Consider the following 23795-nt stretch of genomic DNA (forward strand, 5'->3'; position numbering starts at 1 on the left):
AAAGGGGTCCAGAGTTGCAGGGTGCTGTGTAATGTAAAAGGATCCAGAGGTGCATGGTGCTGTGTAATGTAAAGGGGTCCAGAGGTGCAGGGTGCTGTGTAATGTAAGGGGTCCAGAGATGCAGGGTGCTGTGTAATTTAAAGGGGTCCAGAGATGCAGGGTGATGTGTAATGTAAAGGGGTCCAGAAGTGCAGTGTAATGTAAAGGGGTCCAGAGATGCAGGGTGCTGTGTAATGTAAGGGGTTCAGAGATGCAGGGTGCTGTTTAATGTAAAGGGGTCCAGAGATGCAGGGTGCTGTGTAATGTAAAGGGGTCCAGAAGTGCAGTGTAATGTAAAGGGGTCCCATGGTGCAGTTGTGGAGAGGGGGCACACAGTAGTGACAAAGAGATATTGAAGGATGCAGGGGGCACAGTGGGGTGTTTTTATATTTTACCGTGGGGGGGGGGGGCAGATATTGGATCCGCCCCGGGTGCCAAATGTTCTAGGTACGCCCCTGGGTGCAAGCAAGCTGAAAAAAAAATCCAATTGCAGCCACTGTGCCAATCAAATGCAGCCACTGTGCCATCGGCCGTCATGGGGGCACCTGTCACTGCCCTCCTCAGGCCATGTTAGCAATTGCCACGATGCCGGGAGCTACATTAGTGCGGGAGGCGGCCACAGGAGGACGGTGACGTACAACACTACGACAAGCCGAAAAAAAAAAAATGACGTTCAATGCTTCCAAGCATGTGTTGACTTGATTCTGAGCATGCGTGGATTTTTCTCTGATGGAGTTCCACACAGACGATCGGATTTTTCTATCGTTTTTTTTTTTCACCAATGGAAAAAAGACAGATGGGGCCCACACACGATCAGTTTGTCCGATGAAAACGGTCCATCGGTCTGTTTTCATCGGACAAACCGATTGTGTGTACAGGGCTTAATTGGCTATTTTCGTAATAAACATGTGCTCAGAATGTTATGGAACATTCGATTTTCCTTTTATGTGGGACAGACCATCACATTCTGCTATTAAAAGGGAATCAAGAAAAGCAGAAAGTGGCAGGGAGACGCCTGCACTTGTCCTGCCACTAGAAGTACATCTTAGAACATACCTTCACTTTAAAGCTAGGCCACATGTGTCAAACACAAGGCCCATGGGCCGAATCAGGCCCTCCAGGCCATTTCATGTGGCCCTCACACCTCTCCTGCAGCCGCAGCACCCCCTTGTCCCTGTTTCCCCATGTCTCATCATTTAGCAGACTGTCTCCAGCCCTTGCACTTTCTGCTTCCCAACTTTGCCCCCAGCTTCTTCCAGGCAGCAGCACAAGGTAAGGGGGTGTACTGTCATGTGAAAGAGGGTAGAGGACTTTTGACTTCTGATGGTAGAAGGTAGAGGACTTTTGACTTCTGATGGTAGGGGGGCTCTTGACATCACATTTAAGGGAGGGGTGTGTAGCTCCGGACATCTAGTCTGAGGCCTCGTACACACGACCGAGTTTCTCGGCAAAAACCAGCAGAATTGCTGGGAGATATTTTTTTGCCGAGGAAACCGGTCGTGTGTATATTTTCATTGAGGATACTGTTGATATAGTCGACGAGCCAAAAAGAAAGCATGTTCTCTATTTCCTTGACGGGAATGGAGAAAATTGGCTTTTCGAGTTTCTCGAAGTCTTCACAAAACACAAAACGATGTGTTTCGCCCGTCGAGTTTCTCGGTCATGTGTACGAGGCCTTACAGATACAACCGGCCCTTTGAAGGCATCAATAATGCTAATGCGGCCCATCATGAAATTGAAGATGACACCCCTGTTCTAGGCAGATATAAAAGTCACACATGAATGCAGCCCTATATTCATCAATACATCATTAAATGTAATTTTAAACGCACACAGTGCAAGTACCTAAATTTGACCTGGTACTAGCCTCTTGCAATCTCTGTAAGCAGAGCTTAGACTGGAAGACACAGAATCATAATGAGCAAATCAGTTGTTCTGCAGTGCTCATTCGCTAAAAAAAAAATGCTGATAGGAGGAGAGAGCAGCCTGCTCATTTCACTGTCCAATCACAGGCAAGATCTGTAATTGTCACTTAGCCCAGGTTCACACTAGGGTGCGGGAGTGAAGCTGTGCGAGTTCAGCTGAACTCGCACGATTTCACTCCCGCTGGCAGTCCCGATTTCGGCTGCGATTTCAGATGCATCTGTGCAGGTTTCTGCACAGATGTCAATGTAAATCGCTGCCCGAAATCACAAAAAGTAGTACAGGAACTACTTTTTTAAATCGGTGCAGCGACGCAGATGCGGCGTCGCACCGATTAGGATGGTGCCATTGCCGACAATTGCTGGCAAATACCGCCGATTTGAGATGCGATTTGACATCTCAAATCGCATCTCAAATCATACCAGTGTGAACCAGGCCTTAACCACTTCCATACAGGGCACTTATACACCTTCCCGCCCAGACCAATTTTTAGCTTTCAGCGCTGTTGCACTTTGAATGACAATTGCGTGGTCATGCTACACTGTACCCAAACTAAATTTTTATCATTTTGTACCCACAAATAGAGCTTTCTTTTGGTGGTATTTGATCACCTCTGGGATATTTATTTTCTGCAAAAAATAAATAAAAAATGACCGAAAATTTAGGAAATTTTTTTTTTGTTTCTATTATAAAACATTGTAAATAAGTACGTTTTCTCCTTCACTGATGGGCACTGATGGTACTGCACTGACAGGCACTAATAAGGCGGCACTGATCGGCACCGATGAGGTGGCACTGATGTGGTGGCATTGATGGGCACTAATATGCGGCACTGATGGGCAGCACGGATGGGCACTGAAAGGCGGCACGGATAGTCGGCATGGATGGGCTTGGATAGGCGGCACGGATGGGCACGGATAGGTGGCACAGATGGGCACAGCTAGGCGGCACGGCTGGGCACGGATAGGCGGCACAGATGGGCACTGATAGGCGGCATGGATGGGCACTGATAGGTGGCACGGATGGGCATAGATGGGCACTATTGTATGTGTTTTACTAATGGATGCCAATCAGTGCCAAACAATGCCTGCCAATCAGTGATGCCCATTGTGGGCACTGATTGGCATCCATTTTTTGTGTCCTCATTCCTGGTGGTCTAGGGTGGCATACCTTTCTTTTTATAATCCCTGGTGGTCCAGTGGGCATCCTTGGGGGGGCTGTGCTGATAATCGATCAGCACAAACCCCCCCTGTCACAGGAGCAGCCGATCGGCTCTCCTCTACTCGCGTCTGACAGACGCGAGTGAGGAAAAGCCGATTACCGGCTTTTCCTGTTTACATCGTGATCAGCCGTGATTGGACACGGCTGATCACGTGGTAAAGAGTCTCCGTGAGAGATTCTTTACCTTGATTGGTGTTGCGGGGTGTCAGACTGACACCCTGCAACAACGATCGCCGCGGGGGCGATCAGCGGCTCAGAATCCTGAGGACGTCATATGACGTCCAGTCAGGATTCTACAACCACTTTGCCGCTGTCAATTTGTCATTGGCGGGCGGCAAGTGGTTAAGCAGCAGAGGAAAATCAGGTCTTCTACCTTACCAGAAAGGGCCCTGGTATGCGGCAAAGCTGTGTAAACCTCAAAACTGGATGGACAGGATTAAAAAAAAAAAAAAAAATTGGCAAGTAAAACAGTTCACATACTGTATATGTATTTTTTATGTTTTGCCTGGAATTCATGTTTAAAATCTCATCTCTAGCATCATCTAACATCCTTTTCTTTGTCCAACCACAGCTCTGTTTACATCCTGGAAGCAAACAACCCAAGACCTGGTTCTTCCAGGTTTGGAGAAGCATGTGACAGCGCTGGGCCAAGCACCAGAGCTGTCACTTGAGGAGAGTCCATTGTCCTGTGTAATGATTAAGGTGAAACTATTGTAACATGGGTAAAGCACAAGATCACTTTAAATCACTCACCTGTGGCTATTAAATATGTCACTTACCTTCCACCCCGACAGGTGTCACACACCCAGCCTTGCTCCTTTTTGTTGTAGCGGCTGCAGTTTTTACACACAAAGAGCTGACAGTCTTTGCATTGACGCTTACTATTGATCAAGAACTGGAAGGGCTGCAAGCAGTGTATGCAGTGAGTGTTGTTCAGGTGACTTTCATTGGACAGCAATTCTCTTTTATTGCTCTCTTTTTCCACCTTGAACTTCAAGTCCCTGAAAATCAGAAAGCAGATAATTACAGATTTAATCAGAGTTCAAACAATGCTGGGAAACACGTTAAATAATGTTAGATATTAGTAGAGCACAGTACACACTGTAAGAAAATCAGATGAACAATCGTTTTCCCCGATGTTTCACAGCAGATCGAAACCGAGGATGTACCAATTGCACGGAAATTCTCATACGACAAAGGCTTTTTGTTGTTTATTGTTTCTAATCATGCGCAATCTTTTGTATGCAATTTTCCCATAAAAAAAACATATAAAAACAATACACATTAAAGGGGTTGTAAAGGTTTGTTTTTTACTTTCTAAATTGGTTCCTTTAAGCTAGTGCATTTTTGGTACACTTACCTTTTCCTTCGATTTCCCTTCTAAATGTTTTTTTTTCTTTGTCTGAATTTCTCACTTCCTTTTTCTCCTCAGTAAGCTTGCCCCCATCATCCGAGCCGTTCTGTCTGGGGGTTAGTAAGCCAGAACAGCTTACTGAGGAGGAACAGAAAGTGAGAAATTCAGACAAAGAAAAAAAACATTTCGAAGGGATATCGAAGGAAAAGGTAAGTGAACCAACAGTGCTCTATCTTAACCCCCCTGGCGGTGTTCCCGAGTCTGACTCGGGGTTAAATTTCTGTGCTGCGATCGGTAACCCCGAGTCAGACTCGGGCTCGCCTCGCTGAATCCACAGGCATGGTTTATTTACCTTGTCCCTGGATCCAGCGATGCCACCGCGCTGTGTGAGCGAGCGGGACCTCGCTCGATTCACACAGTGCCTCTGTGTGCCGCAGATCTCCGTTCCCTGCGACGTTACGACGCACGGGGCGGAGAACGGCGCCAAATTCAAAAAGGTAAACAACCACATTGCATACAGTATACTGTAATCTTATAGATTACAGTACTGTATGTAAAAAATACACACACCCCTTGTCCCTAGTGGTATGCCCAGTGTTCTGCATGTACTTTTATAAAATAAAAACTGTTCTTTCTGCCTGGAAACTGTAGATTGTCCATAGCAACCATGTCACTTTATGTCAAAAATGGTTTTAGAGCAGCTAGAAAACAGCGATAATAATTTATAATCACTTGCAGAATTGTGCGATAGCGATTTGTGGTGAAATTCGTCATAAAAAAAATAAAAGCAATGACAGCGAAAATTCTGCAACTGAGCAAATTTCAGTAATTTTGAGTTGATTACATTATTGAATAATTGTTATTATAATTATATTATTATTTGTTATAATTATTTATTATATTATAATTTATAATTTTGTTTTAAAAAAAATGTCATACCCGGGATGCCTACTAGACTCTTGTTTGGTCAGATTTAAGTGAGTTATTCCTAAGGCCTAGTACACACGAGAGGATTTATCCGCGGATACGGTCAATCCTCTCGAGGATTTCCACAGATTTTGATCCGATGGAGTGTACTTACCATCGGATCGAAATCCGCGCCGAAATCCCATCGCGATGACGTGTCGCGCCGTCGCCGCGATGATGATCATCATCGCGGCGACGTGCGCGACGCTGTCATAAAAGGAATTCCACGCATGCGTTGAATCATTACGACGCATGCGGGGGATCCCTTCAGACGGATTGATCCGGTGAGTCTGTACAGACCACCGGATCGATCCGCGGGAGCCAATTCAAGCGGATAGATTTGTAGACATGTCTACAAATTTTTATCTGCTGGAATTGGGAAATTTCCGCGGATAAATATCCGCTGGAATGTACACACCATAGAATCTATCCACTGAAACCGATCTGCTGAGATTTTTCAGCGGATGGATTCTATCGTGTGTACGGGGCCTAAGAATTACAGGCCTACAGTATAAAACGCCAAATTTCCATGCAAATAATGGTACCGCTTTCAGCACCTAAAATCGTAAATAATCATACCGCTAGGGAGGTTAAAAGAACCTATATAGAAAATAAAAAACAAACCTTTACAACCCCTTTAAATGAAAATTATTAGTTCTGTTTGTGTATGGGAACATTTTTGGAGTTTTTCCCTTCGGAAATTTTTGTTTGGAAAATCTGAGACGGATATCGAAAGTTGTGTAAACACTATACGAAAATGAAACATTGTGTCTCGTACAGAATTTTTCTTCTACTGTAATAGTCCCAAAGTGTGTACCCCACTTAAGCAATGGATTTTACACAAGAGGTGATTTTAGCTTTCTTCTAACAAAGAAACATAGTCAGAGAAAAGGATTGATGAGTGATTACATGTCACCGCATCCCCAAATTGAAACCCCAATTCCAAAAAAGTTGGGTCGATGTTGTGTAAATCTAGATATCGATTTGAAAATCTCATAAAAACTTTTATTTTATTGACAATAGAAAATAGAAATCATATCAAATCTTAAATTTGAGAAAATGTACCATTTAAAAAAATAAAAGAAAGGTAAAAAGGTGATTTCTAAATAGATTTAGAAATTGATGTCAGAAACATGTCTCAAAAAAGTTGGGACACGGCCATGTTTATCATGGTGTAGCACTCCCTCTTCCTTTAACAAGACTCTGTACACATCTGGGAACTCAGGAGACCAGTTGCTGATGTAGTGCTATCCCTGCAGGGGCTGCTGATATTAGCTGGTTCTTTCCAAATAGTACAGAGGCTACCCACCACCACAAGCTTCAGTCCATACACTCTGGCTCCAATAACTTAGTCTAGAGTTTGTCTTTTAAATGTATTGCTTGAAGAACTTTAAACAGGAGATGGGTTAGGGCATGCTCCAAAAGTGAATTAGCAAACAGCTACGAGAAGACAATCTTCTTCTTACCCTTTAAGAAACTTCCACTTTAAGGACTCCTAACCCCCTTTGGCATGTCATTTTTTTTTGGGGGGGGGGACCGGGTACCTAGTTTTGACAGGTACCAAGCTCCCATTTCCACTCAAGGTGCCGCGTGTCAAGTAGAATTTCTCCTCTTCCCTCTTCTCCCTGCAATCTTCTGGGACAGGTCACAGGTCCCAGAAGATTGCCCAGCCATTCAGAACGAGCAGCGCAACTCGCGCATGCGCAGTTCGCACCCGGCTGTGAAGCCACAAGCTGTCACAGCCAGGTGCCCACACTTGCAATGTTGGCGCCTGGGGAGAGGAGAAGGAGAGAAGCAAGGCTTCGGGTGGCCGCATCGCTGGACTGTGGGACAGGTGAGTGTCTGTTTATTAAAAGTCAGCAGCTACACTTTTTGTAGCTACTGACTTTTAATAAACACAGAAATGGGTGGAAGGCAGGGGTAGGCAACCTCGGTGTCAGGTCACCCGTGGCCAGGTGACAAGTGCACCCGTAGGGGTCAGGGATGCACCACAGGGTGGTGAATCCTATGGCCGACTGCTGCTAGCGGAGACGAAGCGTGAACCTAAGATCACCCAGGGCGCGGAGTCTAAGACCCAGTATTGTATTCACCAGAGCCTTTGATGGTAAGGATGGTCTTGGCCGCTACTGGGTCCAGGTCGCATCCCCGAGATTCCTCAAGTCACACTCCGCAGGGAGAAGGGGGAAGCAGCCAGCAGACCAAACAGTGGTGATGGACAGGCCGAGGTCAGGGCAACAGGCAGACAAGGATAACCGTGGAACATGCAAATAGTCAGGGGCACAGGCAGACAGGGAAGTCGGGGACAAGCCAAAACGGTACACGGAAGATGATCGTAGCACTCTGCAAACAGGAACTAGCAATACACTGCAGACAGGAACTAAGCATGGAACACTGTTGAACAGCACTGCAGACCTGTAGAGCAACGGTTAATATAGGCTTCCTGGGATGGACTAGGGTGGAGCCATACAGGAAGAGGAAGTGATAAAAAGGGGAACCAGAGCAGGATCTGCCTCTAATGAACACATGGAGATCAGGTAGGCAGACAGGCTTGATGCATATTCATGACAGTACCCTCCCTCTTAAGGCCCCTCCCCCTCCCCAGCCTGGAGCCAGGGCTAAAGGGGAATCCCAGAAGAAACCTCTTCGACAAATGGGGCGCAAAGATCTCAGATGCAGAAATCCAAGACGCCTCCTCAGGACCAAATCCTCTCCAAAGCACAAGGTACTGAAGAACGCCTCTGCGGAGACGAGAATCCAGAACTTGAGTATCCTCATTGACCAGAACCGAAGTAGGGACAGGAGGAGAGGATTTATTGAGGACCAAAGGCCTTTTAGGAATAAGTAAGGGCATGAGAGGGTCAACAGGAATCCGAGGAGGATCAAGCAGACCCTTAAAGATGAACTGGGGATTAAGCACAGGACCATCAGACTGGGCAGAGGTCAGAGGAACCCTGAAGTCAGGTTGGTTAGAAGGTGACAGGGCACAGGAGTCAAGCTGGATAGCAGGGAAACCAGCAGAATGCAGAGAGCCCTGAAAACAAGGTAGAAAACCCCATTTGGCCGACGATGGCAATCTATCCAAAGGATGGATTGAGCCCCTTAGACAGGTTGCAGGAGGGCCTGAACAAGAAAAGGTAGGAGGCTCACTGGGCATGGGCTGACCTGGCATAGCTGATGCAGAGGCCGATTGAATAGCATATTCAGGTGTAGCGATTACCCGAATCGCATCACAAGGCGTAGTGACTGCAGAACTCGCAGACAAGTTAGCCTGGCTGTGCGTTTTAGGGACAGTCAACGGTAAACTGGAGTGAATGATCGGCTCAGGTTCACAGACGGGCTCCTCATCCAGAGTGCTACATTGGCTAAAAAGTGCATCAGCCTGACTATTGCAGGACACATTCCGGACATCACTACATGTGGTGGGACGAGCAAAAGATTCTGGAATGGTGGCAACAGGAAGTTTCTCTTTTGGGGCAACCTTGGGTAGGCAAGACGTGGAACAGGAGGGACCCCAAGCCAGGATCTGTCCGGCAGTCCAGTCAATGTGAGGAGAATGGAGTCTTAACCAAGGAAGACCCAAAACGATAGGAGCTGAGGTCTTCGGTAGAACAAGGAAGGATATCCACTCCTGGTGAAGTGTGCCTACTGACATCTTAACAGGGACCGTCTGGAAGCGAATAGGACCCCCCGGGAGAACAGTGCCATCAATCGCCGAGACCACCAATGGTGTGGTGAGGGGCAAAAGGGTAAGTCTCATGGACGATGCGATTTCCCAGTCTATGAAATTGTCAGCGGCTCCGGAATCCAGATATGCCGAGACCGAATGAGAAGAAGCACCAAAATGAAGGGACACAGGAAGAAAAAGACGAGAAGGTGAAGGAGATATTTCTGGATCCAATACTCCACCTTCCAGATGTATTGAACCCGAGCGTTTCTCGGGGCGAAGAGGGCAAGTGTCACGAAAATGACTTTTGCCCCCACAGTATAGACACAGGCCTAGAGTTCTGCGCCTGGCACGTTCCTCAGGGGATAGCCTGGTCCGACCCAGCTGCATGGGTTCCTCAGTTGGCAAGGGATGCTCCACGGGTCGAAGAGAGGGGAGCTCAGGCTGACTAAGGGCCAAGGAATGTTGGCGTCGCTTTTCTAGGGTCCTTTCCTGAAAGCGAATATCGATCTGATTACACAAGGAGATCACTTCGTCCAGATCAGTGGGGATGGTTCTTCCTGCTAGTTCATCCTTCACTCTATCAGATAGGCCATGCAAAAAGGTTGCGACTAAGGCCTCATTGTTCCAGCTCAGTTCAGCTGAGTGGATACGGAACTGCAGAGAATATTGTCCCACTGAACGGGATTCTTGGCGGAGACGTAAAAGGGCGCTGGCTGCTGAAGAGACACGAGCCGGTTCTTCAAAGATATTCCGAAAAAGTTTCAAGAAAACAGGCAGGCTAGAAACCACTGGATCATTCAATTCCCACAGAGGGGCAGCCCAGGCTAAGGCCTCCCCGGAGAGGAGAGAAATGATATAGGCTATCTTGGCCCGATCAGACAAGAAGTACTGGGGCAGGAGCTCAAAATGAATAGTGCATTGGCTAAGGAATCCCCTGCAGGCTTTGGAGTCTCCAGAAAAACGGATTGGAGGTGATAACTTCAGTGAATGCGACTCTGCGACTGGTGCAACAGGTGCAGCTGCTGGTTGTACTTGGGGTTGCGGATTCGGGGTTCCCAGCGAGGTCTGAAGCTGATCAAAGCGGGAAGCCAGATCCTGAAGGAAACGCATCACCTGATCCTGATTAGCTTCATGCGTCTCGAGTCTGCGAACAATGCACTGTAATGGATCATCTGCGGGGAGCGGCATGTCGGCCGGATTCATGGCTGTTCAAACTGTCAGGTCACCCGTGGCCAGGTGACAAGTGCACCCGTAGGGGTCAGGGATGCACCACAGGGTGGTGAATCCTATGGCCGACTGCTGCTAGCGGAGACGAAGCGTGAACCTAAGATCACCCAGGGCGCGGAGTCTAAGACCCAGTATTGTATTCACCAGAGCCTTTGATGGTAAGGATGGTCTTGGCCGCTACTGGGTCCAGGTCGCATCCCCGAGATTCCTCAAGTCACACTCCGCAGGGAGAAGGGGGAAGCAGCCAGCAGACCAAACAGTGGTGATGGACAGGCCGAGGTCAGGGCAACAGGCAGACAAGGATAACCGTGGAACATGCAAATAGTCAGGGGCACAGGCAGACAGGGAAGTCGGGGACAAGCCAAAACGGTACACGGAAGATGATCGTAGCACTCTGCAAACAGGAACTAGCAATACACTGCAGACAGGAACTAAGCATGGAACACTGTTGAACAGCACTGCAGACCTGTAGAGCAACGGTTAATATAGGCTTCCTGGGATGGACTAGGGTGGAGCCATACAGGAAGAGGAAGTGATAAAAAGGGGAACCAGAGCAGGATCTGCCTCTAATGAACACATGGAGATCAGGTAGGCAGACAGGCTTGATGCATATTCATGACACTCGGTCCACACTCTGTTTTGAAACTACAAGATTCATGAGACATTGCAAGACCCTAACAATCACAGGCATGACTCCTAGAGGCAGAGGCATGATAGGATTTGTAGTTTCATCACAGCTGGAGGGCCGAGGTTGCCTACCCCTGGTCTAAGGCCTCACAGCTGTAGACCACGAGGCAAAGTCTCTTGGCATTTGGTTACCTTGAGCCTCTGCACAACTACTGATTTCCAGAACATTGGACAGTAACAGGGACACTCTTTCTCCAGGCTCACACTCCAGGATCCAGCTGGGGACTGGGGAATGGCCAAAACTTTGAGATCTCGGTCCATAGCTACCACTGGCACTTACATCCCCAAAAACCACACAGTCACCAGGAGTCAATTTCATTAATTGATTGCCATTACTTACAAGTCCCTACAACAGTTGTCATTCGACGAGGAAAACAATGTGTTTCGCCCGTCGAGTTCCTCGGTCGTGTGTACGAGGCTTCAGACTATTTATCACCTCCCTGGCCACCTGCTTGACACTCTCATCCAGGAATTGGGCAAGAGATGATAAATATTGAAACTAGTTTTTTTAATCTCCCTGCCTAAACTCTGGAAGCTTCTTCCAGGGGCAGAGGGAAGCAATCAAACGCCCAGCCTGTGAAACCTTGAACAGACCAAAACAAACATTTACAGCTCCCTTGACTACAGAAAAAGACAAAACTTAATTTGCCTAACATTCTACACTAGGAGGGTGGTACACTGGAGTTTTGGGAAAGGAATGTGGTCCTATTCTTGCCTGATCTAAGATTCTAACTGCTCAACAGTCCTAGTCCTAGTGATACTTTTTTAATTCAAGATAATTCAATTGGTGAAAGATCTTGACTGTAGGCAGGGCAGTTAAAGCAGTATTAAATCCAAACGCAAACATTTATTATATTGCAGCTTAGCAATTCTTAGATGTAATGGCTCTATTCGTTTTCTTTTTAGGCTTTCTTTCTTCTATTCTGGTGATCCAGCCAGCAAGTTGTTGTTTTTCACAAGCTTAAGCTCTCCAGCAGAATGTATCAGTTTACACGGATGAGACAAACCACTTGTTGCTTTATTGCACATTCATCACTATTGTGTTGGGATTCTAATTATATATACTGTATGTTTTCAAATTTTCACTTATTTGGTTTAATTTTTCCCACTATTAGATGGGTATTGTCCATTTATAGATGTGGTGTGTAACGGAATGACCCGTGACACCCAAAGACTTTGTGAGGATGGAGGATACTCCTGTGTCAGCGTCACTGATAACTCTTGGGTCTGAGTCCACTCTGTGCCCTTTGGGCATGGAGTGGCAAGGGAATCATAATTCATGTATTACATGAGATAGGACCTCAATAATAGTTCATATTGCAGGATCTTGAGAAATTGCAAGATGTTGGCCCAACCAGTCAATAGTGACTCATTTCTAGTGACATGCTAATTGCATCAGGGCCTGGGAGACAGTCCATTGTCCTTGTGTAAAGGTGTTGTAACGGAGAGGTGTTAATCCCAGGTCTGCTCCCAGAACTCTAATTATGCATACTAAATACTGCTTACGTGTGATAACACTGTCTAGAGCCTATTAAAGCTCAGAGGTGTCAAGCTGTGTGCGGAGACGGAGTGGGTGAAGGTGTTTTGTTGTTGATTAAGGAATGTTTAGTAATTAGCCTTAGTGTGTGATTAGGGGGGTGGAGATCTCATGGTTGCTTTAATGCCTGGTACTGTATAAAAAGCTGAGAAGAAACCATTAAAGTATCATTACATTTGGAACAAGCACAGAGCTGTGTCTCGTCTTGATTCTGGGCAAATGAAATGGGATCGGGTCCTGTCGGTTGGAGTGTCGATAAGCTGTCGTGACTGGGATGGAAGGTTGTAAACGGTGGTGACCGTTACATGGTGTATTTGTGCAATCTTTTTTCTATATAGAGACAAACCACATAACACTGGCAGGGGTGATTAAAATGGCTTTTATCTGTTCACGCAAAACATTTATCTGAAAAGGAAAAACTGTTCCCTTAACAGATCATAAAGCATGAGCTGGAGTTTGGCTTTAGTTTGTTAGTACATTTAAAGCTGCTAATACATTTAACACTACCCCCCAAGCCTGACAATTCTGTTGGCTGCTGTGCCTGCTGTGCTCATTACTCCAGAGCTGCCTCTCACTAAAACCAGAGGATTGTAACTGGCCAGATCACTGGTTGAAAACAGAGGGGGAAAAAGCCAAGAGAAAGAGAAGAAAACTGATGCAGTCACCACATCTAATGACTGGTAATATATTACATTTTTGGGTTTAATACCGCTTTAAGCACCCAGACTCTTCTACTAAGAAGCCATGCTGTTGTCATAGATGCAGTATTCGGTTTATCGTTGTTCTGCTGAAATATCTATGCAAGGCCTCCCATAAAAAAGATGTAATTTGGATGGGACCATATGCTGCTCTAAACTTGGATATATCTTTCAGCATTGATGGTGCCTTTCAATAATGGGCAGCTTGCACATGTATACCATCAGAGATGCAGGCTTTTAAAGTGAGCGCTGATAACAAGCTGGAAGGTCCCTCTCCTTTTTAGTCCCAAGGACGGTCTGACCACAGAACAGTTTCCAACTTTGCAACAGACCATTTTAAATGAACGGGATTTGGCCCAGAGAAGATGGTATATTTTCCATCAAATCCTACAATTTCCGAACTTGATTATGGCTGTCTAAAGTGCCGTTGATAGAGGAGGCCTAATACTGCATCCTCTACATCCTGGATTCTCATATGGAGTTTAATCACAGAGGGAGGATCCATACTTTTCCACTTAAATGGGTTGTAAACCCTTATGCCGCGTACACACGACCGTTTTTCATGATGAGAAAAATGGCATTTTTTAAATTGGTCATTAAAAACGATTGTGTGTAGGCTCCAGTGCATTTTTCTCGACGAGAAAAATGGGCATTAAAAATTTAGAACGTGCTCTATTTTTTCGTCGTCTTCAAAAACGTTGTGTGTAGGTTTTTAACGAAGGGAAAAAAAAACGTGCATACTCAGAAGCAAGTCATGAGAAGGGAAATTTGCATAATCAGCCCAAAGGGTGGCGCCATTCGAATGGAACTTCCCCTTTATAGTGCCATCGTACGTGTTGTATGCCACCGCGCTTTGCTCGAGCATTTTTTTTACGATCGTGTGTATGCAAGGCAGGCTTGACAAGAATCACGTTGAGAAAAACATCATTTTTTTCCATGACATGAAAACGGTCGCGTGTACTGGCCTCAGGTGATACCCAGAGAAAAAACAAATCCTTCAACATAAGTTGTGAGTGTTTATCTGCAGTCTTTTCTTCTCTACATTCGTTCAAAGTCCAAAATATAAAAGCTTGTCTGAGCTGTCAGAAAAAATGGGGGTGGAGACCTGAAGTTACACTCTGCAGAGCTTAGTGAAGAGATTGGAGATTGACAGCTGATTGGAGGGAAGGAACACACCTACTTTCATACAGCACGCAGGAACAGAGCTGAGGCTGTCAATCACCTTGAGGTCCCTCCCTTGTAATCCCTTTTTCTCTTGGTTTTAGGAAAACTTGTCAGAAGAGATTCATGCCGATAGCAGAGGAACAAAGCAGCAGACAGAAATAACACTTGGTGCTCTTAATTGAGACAAGTACACACTATAGCAGGGTATGCTTTGTTCATATTTCAAGTCTGAGGTTTACAACTACTTTGAATGAATGCACTTTAAACATGACCAAGCATCTTGAAACAGTAGGCACATGACCAAGATGTTTCAGAAAATATGCATGTAACTTTAATTAATAAAAATTAAATCTGGTTGCCCCTCAAGGATAAAACCCAAACATTTAGAAATGCTTGAAGCTCCCTTGCTGTGATAATTGCACGTCCTTCTGTACAGTGAGTATTGTAAGGAAATTGCTCACTGTGTTCAGGTACGGTTCTGGCAGCAGTCTGGTGCTGGCACAATTCCCAGATGATGAATCATTTTTCTCTGCAGCTTATACCAGGAGCTGTTTGCTTTTTGGGTTTGAGCAAGGTGGAGTAGTTATGGTGTTTGGCTAGTAGGATGAGTTTAGCGAAGGAGAGCTGTGGAATGCACTTCCTTTCTCTCCACAAACTTGTAATGTTTATCACCAGCAACTTGTTCTTCTACATTCTGATTAATTGTTGGTTTTAGATATTACTGATTTAACAAAACTCTATGAGGGGCTTGGTTAATGGTTAAAGCGGGGGTTCACCCTTAGAGGGCACTTTTCCCCCTTCGCTTCCTGCTCGTTATTACTAGGGGAATCGGCAATTTATTTTAAAATATGTGCAGTACTTACCCGTTTACGAGACGCATCCTCTCCGTCGCTTCCGGGTATGGGCTTCGGGAATGGGCGGTCCTTCTTGATTGACAGGTTTCCGAGAGGCTTCCGACGGTCACATCCATCGCGTCACGATTTTCCGAAAGAAGCCGAACGTCGGTGCGCAGGCGCAGTATAGAGCCGCACCGACGTTCGGCTTCTTTCGGCTACGAGTGACGCGATGGATGCGACCGTCGGAAGCCTCTCGGAAGAATGTCAATCAAGAAGGAACGCCCGCTCCCGAAGACCCATACCCGGAAGCGACGGAAGAAGATACAGCTCGAAAACGGGTAAGTACTGCACCTATTTTAATATAAATAGCCGATTCCCCTAGACCGAACGAGCAGGAAGCTAAGGGGAGATTTTTTTTTTTTTTTTAAATGGGTGAACTCCCGCTTTAAAGAACTACAAGTCTCAACATACCTTTCAAATGCAAAAATGTACCTGTTTTAAAAAGGTTGTAAACCTCCATTTTCAAGTTGTATCTATAGGTAATCCTATAATAAGGCTTACCTATAGATACAGGCCCGGATTCAGGTAGATTTGCCCCTTAGTTACGGAGGCGCAGGGCAGCGTTTTTGCCCTGCGCCCCCGCAAATTTCCTGCGCTACCCACGATTCACGGAGCAGTAGCGTGTAAACTTGCCCTGCGTAAGGGCGCCTAATGTAAATGATCCCGTAGGGGGCGGGAATCATTTAAATTAGGCACGCTCCCGCGCTGAGCGTAGAGCGCATGCTCCGTCAGGAAACTTTCCCGATGTGCATTGCGGCAAATGACGTCGCAAGGACGTCATTTGCTTCAAAGTGAACGTGAATGGCTGTGGGATGTACATCCCACAGTTACTGGTGAGCATCTATATGTATATATATTTTTATGTATTTTTCATTCTTTATGAGTTTACTAATGAACTACATGAAATGTACATTATATACCCTGTTTAAATTATATGTAACTAATTTATTTTTGTTTACATATTATCAGATGAGAGTATGTCATAGATGTGTGCGGCGCCCAGAAGACGCTTAGTGCGAAACATGTCGGCGACCAGCCCTCTACTCATCTAATTATTGTCACATCTTATCTGTAACAGGGCAATCAATGATTTCTGTCATTGTATTTTTTATCTATTTTGTTTTCATGTATTTATATTAAATTTTGATATTTTTCCATATTTGTTTCTATTTGTTATATTATTAGCTCACCTATTTCTGACACGAAACACCACAAAAAGTCCTACATTACTGACATGGTTTCATTACCTACTCAGTGCGTTTTTCGCTTTATATTTTAACCACTAAGGACTGGTGTAGTACTGTCATTGTTGGAAACCAACCACACAAATTCTTTGAAGTAAGCCGCACATAATATAGGAAAAAAAAATCCTCATAGAGTAATATCCTCATGTTTCATGGTAAAAAACAGCTTACAAAATATTTAAAATACTGTCATGTTGACAGAACCGGCATCACTGCAAAAAACATCAGCCTAAACTAGTGTAGAGACGGGGGTCACAAAGCAGCTTGTAGCCTGCGTTCCACTCTCCTGGCTGGAAGTGAAGTTTGAGAGTCAGCTTGACGTGTTTCGTCATAGCGATGCAACGTCAAAGGTTTTGTCTCTATGATGAAACGCGTCAAGCTGACTCTCTCAAACAAGCTGCCTTGTGACTACGTCTCTACACTAGTTTAGGCCAATGGTTTTTACAGTGTTGCTGATTATGTCATCATGACAGTATTTTAAATATTTTCTAAACTGTTTTTTATCCTTAAACCTGAGGATATTACTCTATGAAGTGTTTTCTCCCTCCTATATTACGTGTGGCATACTGTTTATTCCTGGAGCCCCGGAGTCACAAATTGGAGGTTAACCATTATAGAGGAGATACAGGAAGACACCAGAAATCACTGCATTGGGTTTTGTCCACAGCAAATGACCTACAGGCACACTAGACTTTTTTTTGTCATAAGGCAAAGGAGTCCAACCTATCTGGTGAGTTTGTATTCTTACACCACTCCCAGGAGGTGGACTTGACACCGCTGGGACACGGAGCACCATAGCACCATTTTGCACCAAAAAAAAATTCTGTACCATTTTCACGTTATGCACTTAACTTAATGTCAATTTATATTGATATATTATTAATATTATTAATACTATGTGTCATTTGGTTCATAACCTTTATATATGTATGTAAGTAATGAAGGGTAGGTTAAACACTCCCAAGCTGTTGTAACACTGCACAAAAGAGAAGAAAATTGTATAGTAAGGAGATATAGACTATAAAAAACAATAGTTAGTATAGCTAACTATATTAGTACAAAGGGTAAACAAAGGTTTTACTTATAGTCACATCCGGATTACAAATGCAAAAAAAGGTACGGTCTGACAATTGTCACTAACCAACCAAAAGTTATGGATTTTATAGGCTCAATATGGGAGACCACACACAATTATAAAACATAACAAATATATTGTTCAACATTAAAATAGGATTTAAAAGCATAGGCACAATTGCCTCCAAAACATCCACAAAGTAGTGTTACATATGCTCTATTTAGTGTACCGGAAGTCTGTATAGGAAAAGACTTCTGTTACCCTAAGTAGAGCAAATCTTTTATGTTTTATAATTGTGTGTGGTCTACCATATTGAGCCTATAATGTCTGTTACTTTTGGTCGGTATCTTGTCAGAACTTACTTCTTTGTATATTAGTACAGTTCAAGAAAAAAATTTAAATAAATCCATAGCACCACCACATCAAACCTAAAGTGGAATATTTTCTTTTTAGTTTTGAATAGAGTGGGGGAAGGGTTAGACTCCTGTCAAGTTTTTATTGAGAGCCTGAGCCAGAAGCTCCCTCCACAGCCCAGCGCTCCAGTGAGTGCAGGGGGTGGGAGCAGAGCAGGTAGTGGTGACTGACAGTCACCAGCTCTCTGCTTGGGGAGCCCTGAGAACCAAGCTATTGGCGGTATTAGATGGCTCGGTTCTCAGTCTGAAGCCTTTTACACACGACCGAGGAACTCGACGGGCGAAACACATCGTTTTCCTCGTCGAGTTCCTTGTTAGGCTGTCGAGGAACTCGACAAGCCAATTTTCTCCATTCCCGTCAAGGAAATAGAGAACATGCTCTCTTTTTGGCTCATCGAGTTTCTCGACAGTTTCCTCAAAGAAAATGTACACAAGACCGGTTTCCTCGGCAAAAAAATATCTCCCAGCAAGTTTCTTGCTGGTTTTTGCCAAGAAACTCGGTCGTGTGTACGAGGCCTTTAGAGGTACTGGGGGACAGATGCATCATTTCGTTTTTATAAAATACTTATACAGTGTGCTATGCCTGCCTATAATAGAGGGGAAGGCAGTAAACATTTGTAAAAGTTTATTTGTACTAATAGCGGCGAGGATTGGGGGGGCAGAGACAGAGACACAGACACAGAGCTGACAGGGAGGGAGGGGTGAAGGGGAAAAATGAGAGCTGAGAGCAGAGCTGCGGATGATGAAAGGATGTACGCTGACCACGGTGGTCAGGGCTCAGCAGCACTGATTATCGTGGTCAGCAAATGGCAGGATCAGCCAGGTGTTTTTTTACAGTTTAGAAGGGGGCAGATCACACAGCATAAGCACTATGCTGCTTTATCTGCTTTAAGGGACCAGGATCTGTACAAAAAAAATGGGGGGTTAACAAACACTATAAGGCTATTTTCTCTTGAGATTCAATTTAGGGAATATTACATTTGCCCTGAAAAGTGTAACATTTTGGAAACTGACATTTAACACATATTACAAACACAACTTTTTGATGAATGCTGAGACATTCTCAAAGCAATGTTTATACATAGACCCCTCAGTATACGCACTGAGAGCTGATATTACTTTAGGTTCTTTAGGTAAGCCTCAATGTGCCTGACTTTTAACAATGTTGGAAAACCAGTTTTGCTGATGCAAATTGCAAGTAATCCATCAGATCATATCCAAACAGTGATACAATAGGCCACAATGTTGCCAAAAATACAAGACATACTTTAATTCACTTATCTGTGTTAGACTTGTAGAGGGCTGTACCCTCAGGGAGCCAAGTAGGGAAGGCTAACAAGTTTTTCATTAACACTGAACTTGTTTTGTGTATTTAGCTGTTTGCTTAAAGTGGTTGTAAAGTCAGATTTTTTTTTTTATCTTAATACATTCTATCTATGCGTTAAGATAAAAAGCCTTCTGTGTGCAGCAGCCCCCTAATAATTACCTGAGCCCAATCTCTGTTCAGCAATGTCCATGAGTGTCTCAGCCATCTCCCTCCTGATTAGCTGAGACACAGCAGTGGAGCCATTGGCTACCGCTGCTGTCAATTAAAGTCAGTAGAGAGAGGGGATGGAGCCGAACCACAGCTTTGTGTCTGAATAGACACAGGGAGCTGCGGCTCGGGTGCCCCCATAGCAAGCCGCTTTCTGTGGGGCACTCAACATGAGGGAGGGGCCAGAAGCACAGAAGAGGAACCCAAGAAGAGGAGGATCTGGGCTTCTCTGTGCAAATTCACTGCAGCAGAGCATGTAAGTATAAATGTTTGTTAATTTTTTGGAAAAAAAAGAGACTTTGCAATTACTTTAAGCCTAGTACACACGATCAGTAAATTGGATGAAAAATACCGCTTTTGAAGCGATCATACGATAATCTGATCATTAGTACACAGCTTTCGAGAGAGACGATCACAACAGTTCATCCAAAATTATCTGAAGGGACAAACATGACAATTTTTCTCATATTACACCAGATTGTACGATTTTTGTTTAATCAGTACAGTATTTGAACAAAATTGGAAAAGCAAAACCACGCATGCTTGGAAACTAAAGAATACATTACAATACAATACAACACATTACATCACTTAAGAAGTACGTTTAGTAACCTCCTAATTTTTGATATAAGACTAGCATGCAAAAAAAACACGAACGATCATTCGTCCAATATTCTCATCATGTGTATGATGCTTTAGAGTTCTTGTCTAGAATACGGGCAGTCAATTGTTTACATATTCTTAACAAGCGGTAAAAGAGCTTTAGGCTTAATTTACACAGATGTTTTAAAAACATCAGTTTTGCCACATTTACATGCCGCCTTTAGACCCGTTTGTATTTAGAAGTTTTTTTTTTTAAATAGTCAAAAATAAAAAAAACGAGTTACTGCGTTTACACATGTTTACAAGCTGTGAAGCCTCGTACACACGGCCGAGGAACTCGACGGGCGAAACACATCGTTTTGCTCATCGAGTTCCATGTTAGGTTGTCGAGGATCTCGGCGAGCCAAATTTCTCCATTGCCGTCGAGGAAAAATAAGACATGCTCTCTTTTTGGCTCGACGAGATCCTCGACAGTTTCCTCGTCGAAAAGTGTACACACGACCGGTTTCCTCTGCAAAAAAAAAAAACAGCAAGTTTCTTGCTGGTTTTTGCCGAGAAACTCGGTCGTGTGTACGAGGCCTTACAGGTGTTTGGTGTTTCAAATGCCTCTGAACATCTGTCCTGAACGCATTTTTTGGCTTTCCGAAAAATGCTTCTAAACTCAATGGCCTAGAAAGACTGTACTGATAAGATAACATAGAGGAGAGTTCAGGGGAAGCTGAAAAAAAAGACAAACTGCTCCTAAACGTTCCTTTACCAGCAGCAGTGAACATGAAGCCTTTAAGGGTTAGTTCACCATTATTTACTTTTGCCAAAAACTTCTCTATGCATTACAGCATCCTCAATACATTAATATGAACTGCTCCATTTAGTAAAAGAATGCATACTTTTTAAACTGTTTATTCCATTGCCCATTCTGCAGATGGCAAGACGTACTGAACGTTGAATGCTCAGCCTTGGAAACTCAGGCCTCGTACACACGACCGAGTTTCTCGGCAAAAACCAGCAAGAAACTTGCTGTTTTTTTTTTTGACGAGGAAACCGGTCGTGTGTACACTTTTCGACGAGGAAACTGTCGAGGATCTCGTCGAGCCAAAAAGAGAGCATGAAGCCTCGTACACACGACCGAGAAACCCGACGAGTGAAACACATCGTTTTGCTCGTCGAGTTCCTTGTTAGGCTGTAGAGGATCTCGGCGAGCCAAATTTCTCCATTGCCGTCGAGGAAAAAGAGAACATGCTCTCTTTTTGGCTCGATGAGATCCTCGACAGTTTCCACGTCGAAAAGTGTACACACAACCGGTTTCCTCGACAAAAAAAAAAACAGCACGTTTCTTGCTGTTTTTTGCCGAGAAACTCGGTCTGTGTACGAGGCTTGTCTTCTTTTTCCTCGACGGCAATAGAGAAATTTGGCTTGCCGAGATCCTCGACAGCCTAGCAAGGAACTCGACGAGCAAAACGATGTGTTTCGCCCATCGAGTTTCTCAGTCGTGTGTACGAGGCTTAACAAACAAGCAGTTTTCTTGCACTGCAAGATCTTCTTTAACACTAATGCCCCCGTACACACGAGCAGGTTTTCCCGGATTTCCTCTAAAGCCTGCCTTGTATAGACACGGTCACACAAAAGTTCGGTGAACTTTTGACTGCCAAGAACGCAGTGACGTAAACGACTACGATGAGCCGAGAAAATGAAGTTCTATGCTGATGAGCATGCGTTGATTTGTTTCCAAGCATGCATGTTTTTTTTCTGGTTGGAAAAGCATACAGACGAATGGATTTCCCGCTAGGATTTTTTCCTGACGGGGAAAAAAAGAGATCCTGCTCTCTTTTTTTCCCCAGAAGTTTTCCTTTGAGAAAAAGTCAGATTCAGGCCTCGTACACACGACCGAGTTTCTCGGCAAAAACCAGCAAGAAACTTGCTGGGTTTTTTTTTTTTTGCAGAGGAAACCGGTCGTGTGTACATTTTTCGACGAGGAAACTGAGCCAAAAAGAGAGCATGTCCTCTTTTTCCTTCGACAGGAATGGAGAAAATTGGCTCGCCGAGTTCCTCGACAGCCTCACAAGGAACTCGACGAACAAAACGATGTGTTTCGCCCGTCGAGTTCCTCGGTCGTGTGTACGAGGCCTTAGCATACATATGGTCGGGATTCCCGACGAAAAGCTCTCATCGCAGTTTTTCCGACGGGGAAAACCGGTCATGTGTCCCATGCATTAGTAGCCTACACTGGAACAAATAATGTCTACTAAGTATTCAGTATTGCGTGCCTCTGATCCTACATTTCCTACGCATGGAATCTGGCATTGCTAAGGGCAAAACCCCATTTTCAGTTTTCTGTATAATAATGGATTCATGGTCTACTCACTCAAGCCGCTCTTCCTCTTTCTTGCGTAGACTGATGTCTCTCTGGACAACCTCCCATACATGCTTGGCCTCCTCATCACTCAGTTTGGACAGGTCCAGCTTCCTACCCATGGCGATTCTCAATGTAACAGGCAAAGACAGAAACAGGAGACCTGTGATAAAACCAAGACGTAGAAGTGTAACCAAACAGCTTTGTTTGCTATGGAAGGATAGAATGGTGAATGGTGTAAAACATAGTTAAAAAATAAAGAGCAAAAAAAAGTTGAAAAACATGACTTATATTATTTGCACAATACCCACATGACTTCTTCTGGAGATGTGGAATGATAACATTTCTATTAAAGGAAACTACAGGAAATACACAGTAGACTGATAAATCTTTCTAAAATGTTTTTAAATGTTAAAAATGCATATAATTGTCAGTTAGATGCTGTAGAGGGAAGGGTAAGGGCAATACTAGTTGCATCATACTGTAATAAAAAAGGTTAAAGGTTAACCAGACGTATATGCTTTTCTCAAATATTTTCTGCGCCTGGGGTTTGGATTGTCTTCATCCATAATAAGCATGAGACAGTTGACCAGTCAGCTGATAGTCATACCACAGGGGGGTGATTTCTGAAGACAGCATGTGGCCCAGTTCATGTCATTTCTGTCAATAGTCTCATTGTCATCTTAAATGATGCATATTAAAAGCGTATAGCCTTCCATGTACTATCCTTGTCACATACTCTTTGAAATCAAATTCAATAAAATGTGGTTATATTTTCCAACTTATTTTATCAATGTTCTGCCCGGGGGTTTTTCTGTGGAAAAACATTCTGAACAAGGAATGAACTATAGCAATAAGATTACCACTTAAAGTGGAGGTTCACCCGTACATAATATTTTTTACCCTTAGATTCCTACTCATTTTGTCAAGGGGAATCGGCTAGTTTTTTTTTAATCAAAGCTGTACTTACCGTTTTAGAGATGCATCTTCTCCGCCGCTTCCGGGTATGGGCTGCGGGACTGGGCGTTCCTATTTTGATTGACAGTCTTCCGAGAGGCTTCCGACGGTCGCATCCATCGCGTCATGATTTTCCGAAAGTAGCCGAACGTCGGTGCGCAGGCGCAGTATAGAGCCGCACCGACGTTCGGCTTCTTTCGGCTACTCGTGACACGATGGATGCGACCATCGGAAGCCTCT

At 44.4% G+C, this 23795-nt stretch overlaps 1 protein-coding gene across 8 annotated transcripts in view; it reads right to left on the minus strand.

The window, feature by feature from the left end:
* The window catches only part of MLPH (melanophilin), a 130171-nt gene that overhangs the window by 84246 nt on the left and 22130 nt on the right, over window positions 1–23795 (minus strand). For all 8 annotated transcript variants that reach the window (XM_040357515.1, XM_040357513.1, XM_040357514.1 and 5 more), the window contains exons 2-3: window positions 22611–22761; window positions 3963–4184 (exon numbers count right to left, since the gene is read on the minus strand). In XM_040357515.1, coding sequence (XP_040213449.1) covers window positions 3963–4184; window positions 22611–22720 — 332 coding nt within the window. In that variant the 5' untranslated portion in view covers window positions 22721–22761. The remainder of the gene's footprint in view (window positions 1–3962; window positions 4185–22610; window positions 22762–23795) is intronic.

This window comes from Rana temporaria, chromosome 6 (genome assembly GCF_905171775.1).
Source record: "Rana temporaria chromosome 6, aRanTem1.1, whole genome shotgun sequence".
Lineage (NCBI taxonomy): Eukaryota > Metazoa > Chordata > Amphibia > Anura > Ranidae > Rana > Rana temporaria.